Here is a 20,346-nt window from a genome sequence, read left to right on the forward strand (position 1 = left end):
GCTTTTTGAAAAAGATAAAAATAAAAAAACTAAAAACTCAGTTTTTTGAATTTTTCATATAAATTTTGAGGTTATGCGAAAAAATTGTCAATGCATAAGTTGTTGATCTTTTTATTACCTACAACTTTTCCATATAACTTTATTCCATGGAACTTGTAGTTTTGCCGGAAATCGAGATATTATACCATTTTTTAACATTAAAAACTCAACTTCTCGAACTCGGCTCTCCCGTAATTTATTTTTCCTTTAATTTTTATCATATTCACCTCCTTTTCCAATGGGTTTCATCCTTTTTTAATGTTTTTGAAAGCTTCGGCACTGGTCTAACACTGCTTTTTGTTGACACGAAATTTTTCTTGCAAATATTCAACGTTAACTAAAAACAGAAACACATTGATCAGTGTTTAAATTTGTAAATAATGTTAATACATGAAACAAAGCCCACTTAAATCAACCCTCATAAGAAGGCCAATTAGAATCACTTACGAACTGACTGCGCTAACTGTTGCACACGCATATAAATGTATGAAAGAGTGTTCCTTATCCTCGCACTACAAAATAGTCACCACCATCAACAGAAAAGATGAAGCTATTAAATGCTTCCACACTTCCTTTAGAAATAATTTCACAAAAGTTAAGTGCTTTTGTGACAAGAAGAACTAAGGAGCAAGTCGAAGAAAAAAAGAAGGATCTTCTTAAAGAAGGAGCTCACTGGAGAGAAAAAAAACTCCACTCCATATTATTTTATTCGTTTTTCTTTTTTTACTGAACTTTAAGTTCTCCCCATTTTGGTTGCTTAGTGTCGTGATTTCTTGTGGTGGTGACATTCACTGCCATAATGATATGTTGTGGTAGCTTTGGTTCGACTTTAATGCCTTAATCACTATGATACTTACAACTTTTTTCCCTCATATTTCACTCACTCAAACTCTCAAATCCTTTTTTCATTGTTCTATTGTATATTCGTTTTTTTTTTTTTTTTGTGTCCAAGTTATACGAGTCCTGTCAAAAGTCAATTGCCATGCGGCAGTTCTGGATTAGGAACATGCCACAACTGACTGAATCTGACTGAGATTGCCAAGGATGGCCAGAAAAATTACTCTCATCCGCATTATTCTTAGAAAGGAAATTCATATTCATCATTCATCGTAGGTTGCCCCCTTTTTTTTATGTCATTTTTTCACCCCTTCCCCAGCAACTCAGTCCGACATGACTTTATCCTTTTGTCATATATTTATATATATATAGAAACAGAAGGAAGAAAATTACCTTCTTTCAATAAAGATCAACAGGTTGGTTGGTACAACCATGCTTGTTGCTTGTTGAAGGGCGGCAAAGCAAAAAACTCAAAAAAGAAAAAAAAAAAAAACAAGAAGAAGAAGAAAGCTTTTAAGACTTTCCTCTGTCGTAGAGATGGCAAAAAAAAAAAGAAGGAAGAAAAAAATGTACTTTGTAGAAATGTGACGATAAAAGGATAATTTTCCTAAGATACGACGATTATACTTCATTGGATATGAACAGTGAAACAGTGAAGGGCATATTGCTCCTGCTCCTGCTCCCGCTCCTCCCGCCACGCACCACTTTACTCTGTAAGACTTACATTTTGATTCCATATACTCTCTGATTCCATTTCTTGTCATGACTGTTAATCCTTCTTAGATGCGATTCTCCATAAAAAAAAAAGAATCCAGGGCGATTGAAATTCAAAAAGGATAAAATCAAATCTGTTCCATGCCAAGTGGTTGGTTTAGTTTGGTTTTTGGTTAGGTATAACCATGTGGCAAACGATGCGTGAATTTTATGGATGAAGTTATGAAGTTAGACGTTAGAGCTTCATTGCTTCAAGTTTATAAGTGATCCCATTTACTGACGACTTAAAGAGGTGTTATTATGACTTTAGGGTTATTATGAGTTTTTGAGTATCTTTAAGGGGTGTCGTGAATTGAAATCTAATTGAGTGTGGGGAGTTTTATATGCACATTTGATTTAAAATGTTAGTGTCAAATAAATTTTAACATGTTTTTGAAAGTTATGTTGTTTTGTATTTTTTTTTTTTGTATTAACTATGTTTCATGTTTATTTAAGACCACCATATGCAGTCAAGGAAAAATTTTGAACTACAAATTTAGAAAAATTTATATCAAAAACAAAAAAAAAAAAACGTTATTGCTAAAATTTACTTTTTAAATTTTAAAAATATTTATTAAAAATACAAACCATGCTCTTGTAAAAGTCTTTAGACATTCTGGAAATTGCTACAAATATTTTACGTATCTTTTTTTTTGGGGTTTTCTTTAAAAAAAATAAATAAAATTGCCCAAAACTTGTTAATTTATCATTTGATCGTGTTACAGTTATTTTTTTTAATAGTTTCGACAACGTTGGTTTGCCAGTTCTGCACAGCTTTCGTTTTTGACTTTTTTCCAATTGACTCTCAGTCACTTTTAGTAAAAAATTGTAAGCGTTTAATTTCGTAATTTTTGCCAATTTTTGGGAAATTATGAACGAAAACATGCATTTATTAGCAAAAGTTAACAGCCATTATTTTTCAGAAGCGTTTTTGAAGCTTCTTTTGGACCTTGTGTATGATGGGCATATATCGGAACAGCCGCAATTACCGAGATATGGCATGATGAAAACCACGGCTTTGAATTTCTTCTTCATCGTTAAGTGGGATTTGATTAAAACCTCGATTTTTCTTTTGACACGAAAGAAATACTTTCCCTAAAATAAATAAAAGCTCAAAGCTTTAAGCCAAAACTTATTTCGAGACTTGGTTCGGAAGACACCTGCACCATAGTTATTTGATTGCAAATAACTCAGCAATAGGGCCTCAGAAAAAAATCTGGATCTTTCTTACTCTATGGATTTGAACTTCGGAGAAAATGTTTGAAAATGCATTTTTTTCCCAAAATATTTGAGATATGTATATATTGAAAAATAACTGATCCATCTCAGCATTTGAATGATGAAAAAAAAAAAAAAAAAATACAAAGAAAACCTTTTTGGGTCACCTCAGAAATTTGTATATCATTATGAGTGAAAACATTTTCACATAATCGTTTTTCAGACAAAAAAAAAAAACAATGAAAAATTCAAAATTGTAAAGATACAACCGTTTTTGTAAAGATAGATAGAAAGTTGACTCTTTTTTTAAAATTAATTTTTAATATTTTGTGTATAACGTGAAAAGAAAGCCGAATTTAAAAACTTTACATAAAAAACATTTTGTTGTAAATTAAATCACAACAAAAACATTACTGTTAAATAATCATTTTTAGCAAAAAAACGGAACCGACTTCCATGGCTCAAAACTGGGTTTTATGATTTTTAAAATAGTTCCTATGGCTAAATGTAGATGAAATTGAAATGGGACCACACTGCAGCCACCAGCTTTCCAATACAAAAAGATTTATCAATTTGGTTCACTCAGTCCAAAGTTATGCGGTAACAAACATAAAAAAAAAAAAAAAAAAAAAAAAAAAATACAGACGAATTGAATACCTCCTCCTTTTTGGAAGTCGGTAAAAAAAGAGCCAAGTTCTCCTACGTTGAAGTTATGCTGGCACAAAAAGTACTGAGATGTAAAAGTGTACCAAGTTCTAAAGTTTGGGTTCAAATTTGTATCAATAAAATTTTGATTGCTCTCTTGACAATTTTTCTTTTAATTACCGATTTTTAAAGTTATTTCAAAAATTGCCACGTAAACAATCAAAATTTTATTGATACAAATTTGAACCCAAACTTTAGAACTTGGTACACTTTTACATCTCAGTACTTTTTGTGCCAGCATAACTTCAACATAGGAGAACTTGGCTCTTTTTTTAACAGTAATGTTTTTGTTGTGATTTCACTACTTTTTGCAAGGTATTGCTGTAGAAATTAAAATCTCTACAGTTGATGAACACTCAGAGTAAATGGGCGGTTACCACGCCCCTTGTCTAAAGTTCTCAAATTTAAAATTTTTTCTTTTGTTTAAACTACTGGGTCTACCATTCTACCAAATTTTAAGGTTCTACGACAGTTACAAATGCTCTATAATATTTGATAAAAATTCAGCAGAAATGGGCGGTTGTCACGCCCCCTATCCAAAATTCTCAAATTTTAAATTTTTTCCTTGGTATAACTTATAGACGGAGAGATGGATGCAAGTTTTCGGACTCACTCGGGAAATGGAATTTTTTTTCATGAAATTGTTGGATGGGGGTGGGATAAGCAAATGCCAAATTGGCAGAAAGCAGACTGGATGGAATAAGCGTGGGTGGGGGGTCAAACTTGCATTTTTTTTTGGAAAAAAAACTTTCTCGGAAATGGGTAAAAAGTGGTGAAGGTGGTTGAAGAAGGTGTTAAAGTGACAGTTCCAAAATGGCAGAAAGCTAAGTGGATGGAAAAGGGGTGGCAGAAGGGCGCAAAGTGGTAAATTTTTTTTTGAAATTTACTGACTCGGAAATGGCTGCCATTTTGCAAGCGTGTTCCTGATGGTATGTAGTTTCTAAATTCAAAATGGCAGAAAGCAGACTGGATGGGTTATATTTTTTTTCAATTTTTTACTTCGGAGAGTGCCAAAAAAAACTTTTATTTTAAAAAAATATTTAAAAACAACGGCAACACCTACAATCTTGTATTATAACTTTTTTTTAAGCCAAAACCCTATTATTTAATTATCTTTTCAAATAATGTCGTTTTCGTGAAAAGTTTTTGAAAAACAAATTTTTAAACTCAAAATTTTAACTTTTTTTTAATTTTTTTTTTTACTTTAATTTTTTCTTTAATTTAACACGATCAAGCTTTGTTTTTGGTAATTTAATTTAATTATCTAGCTAATTTTCAACCAATTGTTGAAAACAAGATGCTAAAATGTCGTACAGTTTTTGAAATAATTAATTTTTAAACTCAAAATTTTTAACTTTTTTTTAAATTTTTTTTCTTATTTTAATTTTATTTTTTATTTTACGATTTCAGACACTGCTTTTGGTAACTAAAATCAATTTTGTAATCAATTATAAATCAACTACTGAAAACTAGAAGCTAAAATGTCGTATAGTTTTTGAAATAATCAATTTTAAACTTAATTTTTTTTTTTTTAATTTTATATTTTATTTTACGATTTCAATTACTGCTTTTGGTAATTAAAATCAATTTCGTAATCAATTTTAAATCAATTACCGAAAACCAGATGTTAAAATAACATACAGTTTTTGAAAAACATAATTTTTAAACTTAAAATTTTAATTTTTTTAAAATTTTTTTTTAACTTTATTGTTTTTTTCTAATTATACGATATCAAGCATCGCTTTTGGTAATTAAATTCAATTTTGCAATCAATTTTAAATCAACTACTGAAAACCAGAAGCTAAAATGTCGTACAGTTTTTGAAATAATTAATTTTTAAACTCAAAATTTTTACCTTTTTTTAATTTTTTTTTTTATTTTAATTTAATTTTTTATTTTACGATTTCAAAACACTGCTTTTGGTAACTAAAATCAATTTCGTAATCAATTCTAAATCAACTACTGAAAACCAGATGCTAAAATAAAGTACAGTTTTTAAAATAATCAATTTTTTTTAATTTTTTCCCATTTTAATTTTATTTTTAATTTTACGATAAATCAAACACTGCTTTTCGTAATTTAATTCAATTTCCTAATCAATAAAGTCGTTATTCATTAAATTAAATGTTTCTTGTAAAAACTCTCCTTATTATAAAAAAAATTTTAAATATTGAACAAAAGATAATAAGTTTTGAAAAAACATCTAATAAAAAACGGTCTTGCCCCAACATTTGGGTAAGACCGCCCTATCAAATTTTGTTGCTAGAAAGATCGTTTCTTTTGTTTTTATTGCAGTCTATTTGCAATAATAACACAATTATGCTATTTTTTCATTAGTTCTCACTCCAGCACAAGCTGTACAATTTGGTACACATTTTGCACTTAATCCAACAATATTTTGGATGGGATCTAGAAAACAGTTGCAAATAGAAGGTACAAATACAGTCTGCAAAAGTCCTCTTCCTGAGAATCATCACTTACATTTTTAGCAGTCGCTTAGCTTTTTGGAAGATTTAACGGTGTACAACTTTACTAACTTTCAATTTCGCCCATGGGCGGTCTTGCCCCATTCATATCATATTTGATGTTCTGGATTATTATTTTTGTATTTACCTTTATGACTCTTTCTTTCGCAGAGAATACTTTTGAATATTCACTTTCTATTATAAAAAAGGAAAACTTAAAAATTTAATTTTTTCAGTGTTAAAAATACAACTGGCTTTTCACATGAACGATAATAATTTGATAAAAAATCACAAAATTTACCGTAACTCTTCGGCGTGTCAAGTGAACTTGCTAAAACTTACAGAGGTGATCGATCACACTAAAAGGCACCTATATTATATTTCAAGTGTTGCCAATTTTATTGAATACTTGTAATATTATATTATGTATAATATACATTGTATTATATTGCAAGTGTTGCCAATTTTATTGAATACTTGTAATATTATAATATGTATAATATACATTGTATATGTTATAATATGTAATATATAATTTTTGCGTACTTTTATAGGAATTGTTCTAGTTCCAATTTTGGGTTTTTAGTTTTAAAAAATGTTTAAAAATAGTATGCATCTACTAATGAGGTAAACTTGTATGGTTTATTTAAGAAAAAAGAACAAACTTTATTAAAAACATAACTTGAATGGCGAATGAGCAGAAAAATGTCACTTTAAAATAATTTGAAACTTAAAAATCGTCCCCTATAAAATTTGCTTTTTGTGACTTTTTGTGAACAATTTTGCCTTACGCTGACGATATGGTTTTCAGTACTTGATTTAAAATTGATTGCAAAATTGAATTTAATTACCAAAAGCGATGCTTGATATCGTATAATTAGAAAAAAACAATAAAGTTAAAAAAAAATTTTTAAAAAATTAAAATTTTAAGTTTAAAAATTATGTTTTTCAAAAACTGTATGTTATTTTAACATCTGGTTTTCGGTAATTGATTTAAAATTGATTACGAAATTGATTTTAGTTACCAGAAGCAGTAATTGAAATCGTAAAATAAAATATAAAATTAAAAAAGGAAAAAAAAATTAAAAAAAGAAAAAAAAAATTAAGTTTAAAATTGATTATTTCAAAAACTATACGACATTTTAGCTTCTAGTTTTCAGTAGTTGATTTATAATTGATTACAAAATTGATTTTAGTTACCAAAAGCAGTGTCTGAAATCGTAAAATAAAAAATTAAATTAAAATAAGAAAAAAAATTTAAAAAAAAGTTAAAAATTTTGAGTTTAAAAATTAATTATTTCAAAAACTGTACGACATTTTAGCTTCTGGTTTTCAGTAGTTGATTTAAAATTGATTACGAAATTGATTTTAGTTACCAAAAGCAGTGTTTTGAAATCGTAAAATAAAAAATAAAATTAAAATAAGAAAAAAAATTTAAAAAAAGTTAAAAATTTTGAGTTTAAAAATTAATTATTTCAAAAACTGTACGACATTTTAGCATCTTGTTTTCAACAATTGGTTGAAAATTAGCTAGATAATTAAATTAAATTACCAAAAACAAAGCTTGATCGTGTTAAATTAAAGAAAAAATTAAAGTAAAAAAAAAAATTAAAAAAAAGTTAAAATTTTGAGTTTAAAAATTTGTTTTTCAAAAACTTTTCACGAAAACGACATTATTTGAAAAGATAATTAAATAATAGGGTTTTGGCTTAAAAAAAAGTTATAATACAAGATTGTAGGTGTTGCCGTTGTTTTTAAATATTTTTTTAAAATAAAAGTTTTTTTTGGCACTCTCCGAAGTAAAAAATTGAAAAAAAATATAACCCATCCAGTCTGCTTTCTGCCATTTTGAATTTAGAAACTACATACCATCAGGAACACGCTTGCAAAATGGCAGCCATTTCCGAGTCAGTAAATTTCAAAAAAAAATTTACCACTTTGCGCCCTTCTGCCACCCCTTTTCCATCCACTTAGCTTTCTGCCATTTTGGAACTGTCACTTTAACACCTTCTTCAACCACCTTCACCACTTTTTACCCATTTCCGAGAAAGTTTTTTTTCCAAAAAAAAATGCAAGTTTGACCCCCCACCCACGCTTATTCCATCCAGTCTGCTTTCTGCCAATTTGGCATTTGCTTATCCCACCCCCATCCAACAATTTCATGAAAAAAAATTCCATTTCCCGAGTGAGTCCGAAAACTTGCAGCCATCTCTTAGACTATTACTAGCTTTAACATTCTACCAAGTTTCAAGATTCTACGATAGTCAGAAGTGCTCTAAAAAATTTGATAAAATTTAGTAAAAATGGGCGGTTACCACGCCCCCTGGCCAAAATTCTCAAATTAAAAATTTTCCCTTTTGTATAAACCACCAGCTCTATCAATCTACCAAGTTTCAAGATTCTACGATAGTTAGAAGTGCTCTAAAATATTTGATGACAATTCAGCGAAAATGGGCGGTTACCACGCCCCCTGAATTGAAAATCTCTGATTTTCGATTTTTTCCTTTGTATGCACCTCAGCCTCCATCACTGTGCCAAATTACAAGTTTCTTCGATATCGGGAAGTTCTCCATAATTTTGATGATCTGTCAGTGAGTGATTCAGTGAGTGAATCAGTCAGTCAGTTACGGTTTTTGAGATTTTCTCAGGAACTACTCGTCCTAGGTAGCTGAAATTTCGTAAGGAGTTTGTTTTTGACTGGTTCAACAAATGGAGCGACTTTCAAATTTCTGACATATTTGGTATAGAAGTTGGAGGGGGGTCGAATATGGCCTGAGTTGTTTCCTGTAAATAAGGGTGTAGTGCCAAAGTTGCTAGAGAACTTGGCTGTGCACTACCGTGCCCCTTGATTTTCCATCGATATGGAGATTCTTTAAATAGTTTTTAAAGTAATTATTATAAGAAATATTATTTAAAATTAATTAATTAATTATGTAAAAATAGTGCACTAGAAAAGTACATTTTTGTATGTTTTTATTTTAATGTTCTGAAATTCTTTCAGATTTTTCCCAATACAGAAGCGATTGAAACATTTGTATCGTCCATAACTTTAATAACTCAGCTCAGCTCTTAAATTTATTATGGTGTATTCATAGCCACCCTTTAAACTCTTTTATCCTCTCTAAATAACATTGGATAAACCTCAGTTTAAGTTTTACAACAACTGTGAAGAAACGTTTAAGACGGTAGCGTTAATCTTGATAAAGGTTGCTATTTTTCATTTTTGACGTGATAACGTCTTATAAATCGATGAACCATGGCAGCCACCACAAAAAAGTGACACCATTTTCTAGCGTTACACTCTCGCACTTTCGCAGTGCGGCAAAAAATTTAAATTAAAAATTAAAAATAAACTATTAGAGATACAAAAATTTCCTAAAGCTTATTTGAAAGATAATAATCTAAAGCCTAATCCAAATGAAGGATTTTTAAAATTTCCGTCATTTAATGGGGTAAACAGGGGTAAAACGGAAAGATGAAATTTGGGCTAAAATCTTAACGCGTGGTTGTAGAGAGTTGATTCTTTTTGTTATAGATAGAAGAGACTGATTTAAGGGTAAATGCATTTAAGAATAAATTCTAAAAATTCTGGAACTCCGCTATAACGTTTTGTTTGAACGTTGATCAGGTGTTGTGGGTATGACAAAATGTTGATTATGGGTAGGGGAAATATTTTTGACAATTCTAAGATGCCAGGTAAAAGATGAAGAAAAAAAAAATTAGGCGTCTCATACGGATTTTTTTTCAACACTCTGCGTTTCGAAATAAGAATTTTTGAAAAATACCTACTTTTTAGGGGTATTTTTGGGTAGTTTTTGATTATTAGCTTTTTTTTGGAGCGTTCAAAAAATCTCAAGTTATATGGGACATATAGGGCTGATAAATGCGCATACATGTGCAAAAAATTGAAATCGTTAAAAGAGTTTTGACTGAATACGGAGAAAATAAGTTTTTAAAAAACAGGTTTTTTATCCGTTTTTAACCGATTTTCATCATTTTTTATTTTTATCTTTTTTTCTTTAATAGATAGAGGAATCTTATATATGGAGTAATGATAGACCATGGCTACGACTATATGCGTGCGAAATTTCAATCATTTTCGTGAACACAATTTTGAGATAACGGTAAAATAAAATTTTAGAATAAAACAGGTTATAACTTTTTACCAAGAGCAGATAGACACAATTACCTTTCAATTGGTATATCACACATAACGCTAGACTAACTACAAGCCACACAATGTTAAATCAAGAAACTTGCGAAAAACATCATACCATCAGTGGAGATCTGTTGCGCCATGAACAGCCACCAGTGTGGGAAGTACCGTAATCTAAGTCTGGAAATTCCACATAGTTGACTTTAAAAAATTCTAACTTCTCTTGTAGGCATCTTTGAAATGAGATTGATACGTCATTTGAAAGGTGAAACAATAAGCTTTCACATGGTATAAAATTTTTTATACGTTGTTAGGGAAAAAATTCATTTAATAGCATGAGAACATAAAAATAAATGTTTTTTTTTTGCTTTTTTTTTTATGAAATTTCATCGAGTTTAAAAAATTCTAGCTCTTTTTGTAGATGTCTCAATGTCTCATAGACTTGATATATATATATATTTTTAGCTAAGACAATAAGCTTTCAGATGGTATAAAAAATTTTATAGATTGTTAAAAAAATGGATTTAATAGCGTGAGAACATAAATTCACATGTTTTCTTTGCTTTTTTTGATGAAAATGATTGTTTTAAATAAATTATTTCAATACTTTTTGCTCATTGTAAAAATTTAAAAATGATTTTATTATTTAGAAGAAATATTTGGCTTTTTAATGGTATAATTTTTTTGTGAGCTTTTACAATAAAAAAATTAATATAATGAGAAAAGAAAAAAGGTATTTTTTTTTAGCTTTTTCTTGTAAATTATGATTGTTTAAAATAAATAAACCCTTCAAATGGCTCATTTTAAAAGCACACAACCTGTTTTCTTACGACGTTATCACGTAAAATCATCGTCCTTAAACCGGCTTTACAGACAACCTCTTTTTAGTTAGAGACCAAATTCTACATTAAATTTTAAATAGGCTATTTTCTGTGTCTAAAATTAAAACAAGTACTCGGATCGGCTTTTCAGCAGCTTATTAAATGCTAAAAAACGATTTTATTTTAAAGTTGAGGATTTTAATGTTTTTTTTTTTTTTTGCATTATACCTATCTGGCTTATCTTTTAGAAAAGACACCCTGAGTAATGCATATCTAAACTCTTAAACCATTAAATGTTCAATTATTTAGAACAAGTTTGTCATTAAAATGTTCCAACAACCACCAGGAATGGTTATGCTACCATGAAAAAGTTTCAACTATTCTTCACTTATGTTTAGATTTTTAAATATTTACCATACTATTTACTTTACTATATTACAACATTATTACAAACATATTACAATTATAACCATTATGTATATGCATGTTTTTTTTACAGGCGCATTTCTGGTACCGTATTGCATTATGTTATTAGTTGGTGGTATTCCCCTATTTTATATGGAATTAGCTCTCGGTCAACATAATAGAAAAGGTGCAATCACATGTTGGGGTAGACTTGTTCCACTTTTTAAAGGTTCTTATGATTTTCCATTAATACAATACTTTTTTAATACTTACTTATATTTTTAAAATCATTACAGGAATTGGATATGCTGTTGTTTTAATTGCATTTTATGTTGACTTCTATTACAATGTCATTATTGCTTGGTCCTTACGATTTTTCTTTGCTTCATTTACGGAAAACTTACCATGGACAACGTGTAAGAATCCTTGGAATACAGAAAACTGCAGACCGGTAAGTTCTTTATACAACTTCTTTACCAATTAACAAAATAAATAAAACTGTTGGGCGCCATTTTACTACTCTATGTTTTGTTCTATGTTTTAGTTTGAAGTTGTTCAACCGGTAACGCCATCATACAATGCCAGCTTGGATCCTTTTAATCAAACACTATTCAACAACGACACAACAGTAGCTCCAATCGAAAAGTTCCAGTCCGCTGCATCGGAATATTTTAAGTAAGTCTGCTTTCAAAGTCTTTTTTTTAATTAGAAAACTAATACACTTTTCTTCAAACAGCCGATATATTTTAGAACTTAACGAAAGTAATGGAATCCATGATCTTGGAGTCATCAAATGGGATATGGCTGCTTGTCTGCTAGTTGTCTATTTCATTTGCTATTTCTCATTATGGAAAGGCATTAGTACCTCGGGGAAGGTAGTCTGGTTTACGGCTTTATTTCCCTACGCTGTACTTCTTATCCTCTTGATTCGTGGTATTACTTTGCCAGGATCAGCAATGGGAATACAATATTATTTAAATCCTAATTTCGATGCAATTTATAAAGCTGAAGTTTGGGTTGATGCTGCCACACAAGTGTTCTTTTCATTAGGACCTGGTTTTGGAGTTTTGTTAGCTTATGCTTCTTATAATAAATATCACAATAATGTTTATAAGTATGAGTTAAAAAAGAATTTTTACCTACTTTTAATATATAAATGAAATAACTGATGATATTTAATTTTATTACAGAGATGCACTTTTGACAAGTTTTATCAATTCAGCAACAAGTTTTATTGCGGGTTTTGTGATATTTTCCGTTCTTGGTTATATGGCCCATTCATCGGGACAAAATATTGAAGATGTGGCAACTGAAGGTCCTGGATTGGTTTTTGTTGTTTATCCAGCTGCTATAGCCACAATGCCGGGGAGTACATTTTGGGCGTTGATATTTTTTATGATGTTGCTCACGTTGGGATTGGATAGTTCGGTAAGAATAAAAAAAAAAAAAATAAAATTGAAAAATAAAAACATACCCCCGCCATACCAAAAAAGTATTAAAAGATTTGTAATTAGTTTTTTAAAATATCCGCTAGGGGTCGCGAATTTGCATTGAAAATTGAAAAACAAAGAACAAAATAGGCTTATAAAACACATAGTCTTGCATTTTTTTTAAATGTTTTTTTTTTTTTTAATTAATTTGTGCATTATTCTTCTTCAAGAAGCCTCCATCAGCCATTCCTCATTGCAATTGAAACCTGAAAAAATAAGCTTAAAAAAGCTTACGAAGCAAAAACATTGTTTAAATATTTTTCAGTTTATAACTTTCGTTTTGTTTATTTTTTTAAAGTTTAATTCCTTAATTCTTAGCTTAAAAGAAAATACAATACAAGGAAAGATACATTTTTGCATTCCAATGCGCGACCCCTAGCGTTGGGAAAAAAATTTAAAAATCATTAAATTAGTTTTAGGACTATCTATGCAACTTTTACTTGGGGTACAATTTTGAATTTTCAAAAAATTAAATTTTGCTCCGGTCTACTGCCCATATCATTACATAGAAAAGCATTGCGTTGCCTTTTTGAAATTAAAACTAGATTCATGTATCTATTATTGAGAGGGGTAAGAAAATGCAATAAAATGGAGTGAGGAAATTAGTAAAAAAGATAAAAAGTACAAAGCTTGTCGAGCGTCACATTAGAGTAATGTTTCAATAATTTCTGATGCTTTATGGAAAAACTGTCGCGGACCCTCTGAACTTTTACGCACAGACCCCCAGGGGCAACGCTGTACAAAAGGTTTTGAATTTTTGAAAAAATCTTCAGTTTTGAATGAAACACACTATTTTACCTCATTTCTTTAGTTACCTTACAACATTACGAAGCAAGTAATGACATAAAAGACATAAAATTATCATTTTTTTTTAAGAGTCCAAAAAACATTTGTACAATCCTAACCCACGTTTGAATATCATACACGCTTTCATTGGTTGCGCCGTTATTAAGTTATAAACGTTTGAAAGCAATCACATTATTTGTTTTTGTTTTTGTTGTTTTTTTTTTTTTAGCAAACATGGAAATTTGTTCGTAAAAAACTTTGGTAAATTTAAGTTTATATTCGTTCAATATTTTTTTTAGAATTTAACTAAGACCTTAATCTTAAAAGGGCATTACTTGAGTTTAAAGATATTAACACTTGAGTGTGATTTCACTTGAGAGTGATTTCCACACTGAGGGAAAAACCCAAAGTAAAATTTAATATGGTCATTGTTGATTTAATGTTGAAAAAACTAACATAAAACATATTTGACTTTGATAAATCAAACGTCACAGAAGAGAATGAAAATGTAAACGCTAATAATATTACCTTGTCTGCTTTTATCATGATTTGAATCAACATGGTTTTCTTTCATTTCAAGTACCTAGTTTTTTCCTTCAGTATTCCATGAAGTTCAGGGTTTTTTGACTTAGAGTTGGATTACCTAAATTTTTTGAACTTTAAAAATTATCTGATAGGAACAATAAACAAAATTTGAATATTATTGTGCTTGCTATGTGAAGTTAAAACCCCTAAATGCTAATTTTTTTTCAAACCTACTTGGTTTGATTGCCCAACGTTAGCCCAGGATAAATCAACTTTTTTGAAGTTATACTTCTTATGGGAAGGTGAGTATGAAAATTTACTTTTTGACAAGAATGTTAAAGGGATTATGACGCGATCACCGTGGGTAGCAGGGCTGTCGTCTCAGAATTTTGAAGAAAATGAAAAAAAAAAATGTTTGATGCCAAAAGGTAGCGGTTACTCTAACCTACATTTGGGTACAACTCTCATCCCTGTAGGTCCACGCGTTCTCAAACCGGGAGAACTTAAAAGTAAAAAAAAATAGGCACGATTCTGAAAAAATAGGCATGATGTGGCGGTTTAACATGGAAGGCGATTTTTTAAAAATCTGACAATGTGCAAAGCGTAGGCCTATGACACAAGCTATCATTTAGCATCACTCCCAAAAATTGCTCTCAAGCGGTTTAGCTTCCAGGAGCGTTCAAAGATTCGGGGATTTTTCGAAAAAAAATTTTACCCCAACTTTCAAACGCGATTTTCTCGGAATTTTGAATAGAATCGAAAAACCGGATTATACCACTATCGGGTAGCTGAGAATATAACCTTTCATATGGCACCACTCCCCTGTCTCTAGATCAAAGCGTTCAGCTCCCAGAACTTTTTTCGCGCCCCCAACTTTCAACGCCTATATCGCGGAATTTTGAAGAAAATGAAAATAAAATTTTTGATGCCAAAAGGTAGCGGGGACTCTAACCTACATTTGGGTACAACTCCCATCCCTGTAGGTCCACGCGTTCTCAAACCGGAAAAACTTAAAAGTAAAAAAAAAAAAAATAGGCACGATTCTGAAAAAATAGGCATGATGTGGCGGTTTAACATGGAAGGCGATTTTTTAAAAATCTGACAATGTGCAAAGCGTAGGCCCATGACACAAGCTATCATTTGGCATCATTCCCAAAAATTGCTCTCAAGCGGTTAAGCTTCTAGGAGCGTTCAAAGATTCGGGGATTTTTCGAAAAAAAATTTTACCCCAACTTTCCAAGGCGATTTTCTCGGAATTTTGAAAAAAGTCGAAAAACCGGATTGTACCGGAATTTTTTTTTATGATAAAAAAAGAAATATTTTACTAAAAAAATAGAAAAATATTTACTATTAAAAAAACCAAGAAAAAAGATCACGTAAAATTATTTGTTTTATTTATAAAAATATCCATGTGTTAAAATAATTCCATTAATAACTAGAACCAAACATCTTAAGCTATGGTGTTTTATAAAAGTTTAAAATATCTTCATATTTCATTATACTTTCCAAATAAAAATCAATGTATCCCCTCACCCATCACAGCTCAGCTCAGCTCACTTTACCTTAGCTCACCCAACAGCTCAGCTCACCGACAGCTCAGCTCACCCAACAGCTCAGCTCAACCATCAGCTCAGCTCACTTTCAGCTCAGCTCAAGTGAGCTGAGCTATGGTACATAGCTCAAAAGTGAGCTAGCTCAAAATTTGAGCTGAGCTGTGAGCTGAGCTCAGCTAACTTTTGAGCTTTGTAGCAACCCTGCAAGTTCCATATTGCTACTACTAGTGCTGAAGCACACACAATTCTCATAAAATTACCATATCGCACATTTTATGCGCAATTCATTTACTTTCGTTAACCATATACCTACCGTACGTTCTGAACCGCACAACATGAGTAAATTTCACAGAATAAATTAAAAACTACATGGACGCAAGGAGGATGAAAGAATTAATTTATTGTTCACTCTTGATAAAAATGTAAACAAACGAAGTGTGGATTAATTAATTTAATAATAGAAATTAAAAATTTCAAATGAAATTCATTTACATATACTGAATGAGAAGTATAACTTCAGTCGCGTGTACATGTGTACACACACATTTTTTTTTTTCTTTATTCCACCTTTTTTTCAAAAGACAATAAAAAACTATTTTTCATTATTTTTATTTCACAAAAAAAAAAAAAAAAAAAAGTAAGCATACGCCACAGTGACCGTTTTTTTTAAATTTATAATAAGAAAACTAAATCCACTTGTGTGGGCTCTGCTCCTCAAATATTTTTTATTTGACTTAAGATTCATACTTGATTGAATGTAGTCCATATAACATTCCTGTTAAGAAGCTTAAGTTGATTTGTTTTAATTCACCTTAAAAACCACAAAAAAAAAAAAATATTTTTTCGAGTGTAAATTTCATTGGTGTTTTTTTTGGTTTCCCATATTATCACCTAGAAAAGCTTAATGCTTACTTATTAAATCTATCCAACTTTTTTACAAAAGTAGCAACAAATATAAAATGGTGTGTGAGGTGATTTCTTTTTCAGTAAATATAGTACTTAGTAGTACTTTCTAAATAACCATGATAATTCCAACAAATGCCATTACTTTTTTTGTCAGCCCACTCTTAGTTAAAAAATTTTGACAAAAAATTGTTTTCAAATTAAAAACCTCTTAAAATGAAAATTTACTTTTTTTCAGTGTAAAAATTGTCCTTTTTACAATTTTTCTCAATTTACCATGGTAGTTAATTCGACAATTTTTTTCGTTAGTCCACCCTTAGTTCAAAAATATGCCAAAAAAGGAAAAATCCCAAAAAATGAACCACCCTAATGAACTCAATTATAATCATAAATTGTTTATTTTTTTTTAAACTGCAATACAAAAATAATTTAAAGAAGTTTTATATTTTATGGTATTGAACCTAAACGTTCTTCAAACTACTGCCATGCTCCAACGCCTAGACTTTCTGTATAAGGAGTCCAGAATCAATCATAAAGCAAACATAAGTTAAAAATTATTAATTTATTTTTTATAACATATTGCCTACTACTATTTTAGTTTCTATAAAGAATTAATAAAATAAATGATGTTACTTTTTTTAGTTCGGTGGATCAGAAGCAATTATCACAGCTCTAAGCGATGAGTTTCCAAAAATCGGAAGAAATCGTGAAATCTTTGTAGCTGGCTTGTTTTCTCTTTATTTTGTTGTCGGATTAGCAAGCTGTACTCAAGGAGGCTTCTATTTTTTTCAACTTCTTGATCGATATGCAGCTGGTTACTCCATATTAATAGCAGTATTTTTTGAAGCCATTGCAGTTTCATGGATTTATGGTAAATTTTATTCTATTAAATATCTAAATATCTTTTCTAATAACTATCGAAAAATCATAGGAACGAATCGTTTTTGTGAAGACATTCGTGATATGATCGGATTCGCTCCAGGAACTTATTGGCGAGTTTGTTGGAGATTTGTGGCTCCTTTATTTCTTCTTTTCATCACAGTTTATGGTCTAATTGGCTATGAACCTTTAAGTTATGAAAATTACACTTATCCTGGATGGGCAAATGCCTTAGGATGGTGTATAGCTGGATCATCGGTGATAATGATTCCTGCTGTGGCTTTGTTTAAACTTATCACTACACCAGGAACTATTACACAGGTAAGTCTTTTTTTTTTACAAAATAAAATATTTTGTATAATTTTGAATTTCTTCTAGCGTTTTCGAATTCTCACTACTCCATGGCGGGACCATCAAATTGCCATCAATGGTGTCACCGTAGAAAGAACGCAAGTTCGTCTAACAGCCTCTAAAGACGGTGTAGAAGTTTGAGATCGACCATTTGCTCGATTTCAAGTATACTATGTATAAAAAAAATCATATTTTAAAATTAAAAACAATCAAGTTATTAAAAAAAATTAATAAACATAAATAAAAAAATATATATATTTAGGTTCGCAATTAGGTTTCGTTAAACAAGGACAAATACTTGTTATCCAAAAATATATGTGTTATAGAAAAAAAAAGAAAAGTTTGTAGTTCAAAATTATACCAAAATATGTAATTAAATAAATAAATCGTAAAAAATGATAAACTAAAAAAAAAATACACTTATACACTAGATGCAATATATAATTAAATAAAAGTTTTACAATTACCACAAAAAAAAAAACATAGAAAATTAAATTAAGGTTATAAATTATTATGATCATTATTATAAAAATATTAAAATTATACATTTATAATGAAAAAAAAATGCTGTGTAGATAATATAGAAAAGAACCAATCGTATTAAATTAGTCATAAAAATGCTTCAAAAATCTTACAAAAAATAAAGGATATGCTCAAAAAAACAAAAAAAAAAAAAAATAATACTCGTACCTACCAATACCTTTCGTAATAAGTAAATAAAATTTATAATTTTAAAAAGCAAATTATGATATAAAAAAAAATAAATACAATTTCTTATAGTAAAAAAAATGTCACAAAGATAAAAAAAATCTTTGTTTTATAATTTCTGTAAATAAAATCAGTGTAACTGAAGCTTTAAAATATTTAATACAAAAATTATGAGAAAGTTCATTTTTATGGGTGAATTAATAGAAATAACCATATTGTAAATAGTATAAGTTTTAAAATAGTAATTTTATAAAAAAAAAACAAATACACAATTTTTTTTTTAATTTTGCAGAAATTCGAAGCCTTTCCGAACAGCCATGAAAAGATTTCGGAGGACTGCAAATAAATTTAATATTTTTATTTTAATAATTACAAATTCTTCTATTATATTGATAGTAATAGCTGAAAGGGAAAGACAAAGTTTTACAGCCATAGATTTTGTCTCGCCCTAAGGTCTTATGTCAGTATAGTTAGTGTTAATTTAAAAATAATTTGTTTTTGTATTTAATATAATTTAATATAAGTATTCATATAATTTATGAATTATTTTAAAATACTTGTGTTGAAATTGAAATTCCAACCAGCCATTTGGAATTTCAATAGCTTCCTTGTAAAATGTAAATTCTACAAACTTTTTTTATATATATTTTATATTTTATTAATAATTTTGTTGTTATAATGAAAATAAATCTATTTTCTGTTTAAGAAATATGAGTTTTAATTTTTTTAAGCAGAATATTGGAAATCAAGAAAAATAAGATTGTTATCACAGCTTTATCCTATGTTACCTAAGTATTTAAAACTTTTATCTGATTATGACGTGAGATAGATCATTTTGTATGCAAGGCTTCAATTCAAACACTCAAATGTTTTTCAAATCTCTATAATTTAGTCTCTTCCAAATTATGTAACATTTTATACTTATCCCATATAAAAGAAAACTGGTTATTTCGGTAGATAGATTTTTCAAAAAACTACTCAGAAATATATATTTATAGACTTACTATGAATAGTCTATTTATTAGACCGGAGCTCCAGAGCAAAAATAGAATAATTTCGTTTAAGACTTTTTATTGTTGGAATATGATTCCTTGGCATAAAAGTATACTTCAGGCAAAAGTGCTACTAAATCATTTGGTGCATTTCTGAGAAAACGGCAACACTGGTCGTTTTTCAGTTTTTTTGATTTAACTCGAAAACCAAGCCTAACTTTCAAATGGTACAAGGACACTTTTCATAGCAAATTAAATTTTCCATCAAGTTGAGGTGGTGTATGTTTTTCGTGTGAATGAAAAAAAAAATTGATTTCGTAGTGGTTTTCATCATACCGTTTGTATGATTGACTTAATTTAGTCTTTTAAAAAGTCAGACAACAATATGCATTAACCATAAAAATTTTGTAATACAAAAAGTTACATACATTACATATATATATACATATCGCTGGCTGAGAATTATAGGGCTGTATGTCAACTCACTTTAGTTTTGAGAAAATCGATCTCAAAGTTTTTTAAGGCTGGTTTTTGGATAAAATAGTTACATAGCAGTAAAGTATTGATGCAATCTTATAAAGGACCCTAAAAAAATCATTAAACCATGAAAAAAAACATTAATTTCACCACAAAAAAGGATTGTATGAGCATTTTTAAAAAATGACATAGAACCTTTTTATGAAAATGTTTGTAAAAAAATTTGAAAAATTTTCTATGTTCAACATAGAACCTTATAGTTATAAAGAGCTTACATGTAATA

General features: G+C 29.4%; 1 protein-coding gene across 1 annotated transcript in view; it reads left to right on the plus strand.

Moving 5' to 3' along the window:
* LOC129905898 (sodium-dependent dopamine transporter) overlaps window positions 1–18,591 on the plus strand; it is a 50,238-nt gene extending 31,647 nt beyond the window's left edge. The window contains exons 3-10 of the mRNA XM_055981522.1: window positions 11,494–11,628; window positions 11,696–11,850; window positions 11,944–12,074; window positions 12,136–12,513; window positions 12,590–12,827; window positions 17,299–17,527; window positions 17,588–17,856; window positions 17,914–18,591. Of these exons, the coding sequence (XP_055837497.1) occupies window positions 11,494–11,628; window positions 11,696–11,850; window positions 11,944–12,074; window positions 12,136–12,513; window positions 12,590–12,827; window positions 17,299–17,527; window positions 17,588–17,856; window positions 17,914–18,027 (1,649 nt within the window). The 3' untranslated portion in view covers window positions 18,028–18,591. The remainder of the gene's footprint in view (window positions 1–11,493; window positions 11,629–11,695; window positions 11,851–11,943; window positions 12,075–12,135; window positions 12,514–12,589; window positions 12,828–17,298; window positions 17,528–17,587; window positions 17,857–17,913) is intronic.
* The last annotated feature ends 1,755 nt before the right edge of the window (window positions 18,592–20,346 follow it).

Source organism: Episyrphus balteatus, chromosome 1 (genome assembly GCF_945859705.1).
Source record: "Episyrphus balteatus chromosome 1, idEpiBalt1.1, whole genome shotgun sequence".
NCBI classification, from domain to species: Eukaryota; Metazoa; Arthropoda; class Insecta; order Diptera; family Syrphidae; genus Episyrphus; species Episyrphus balteatus.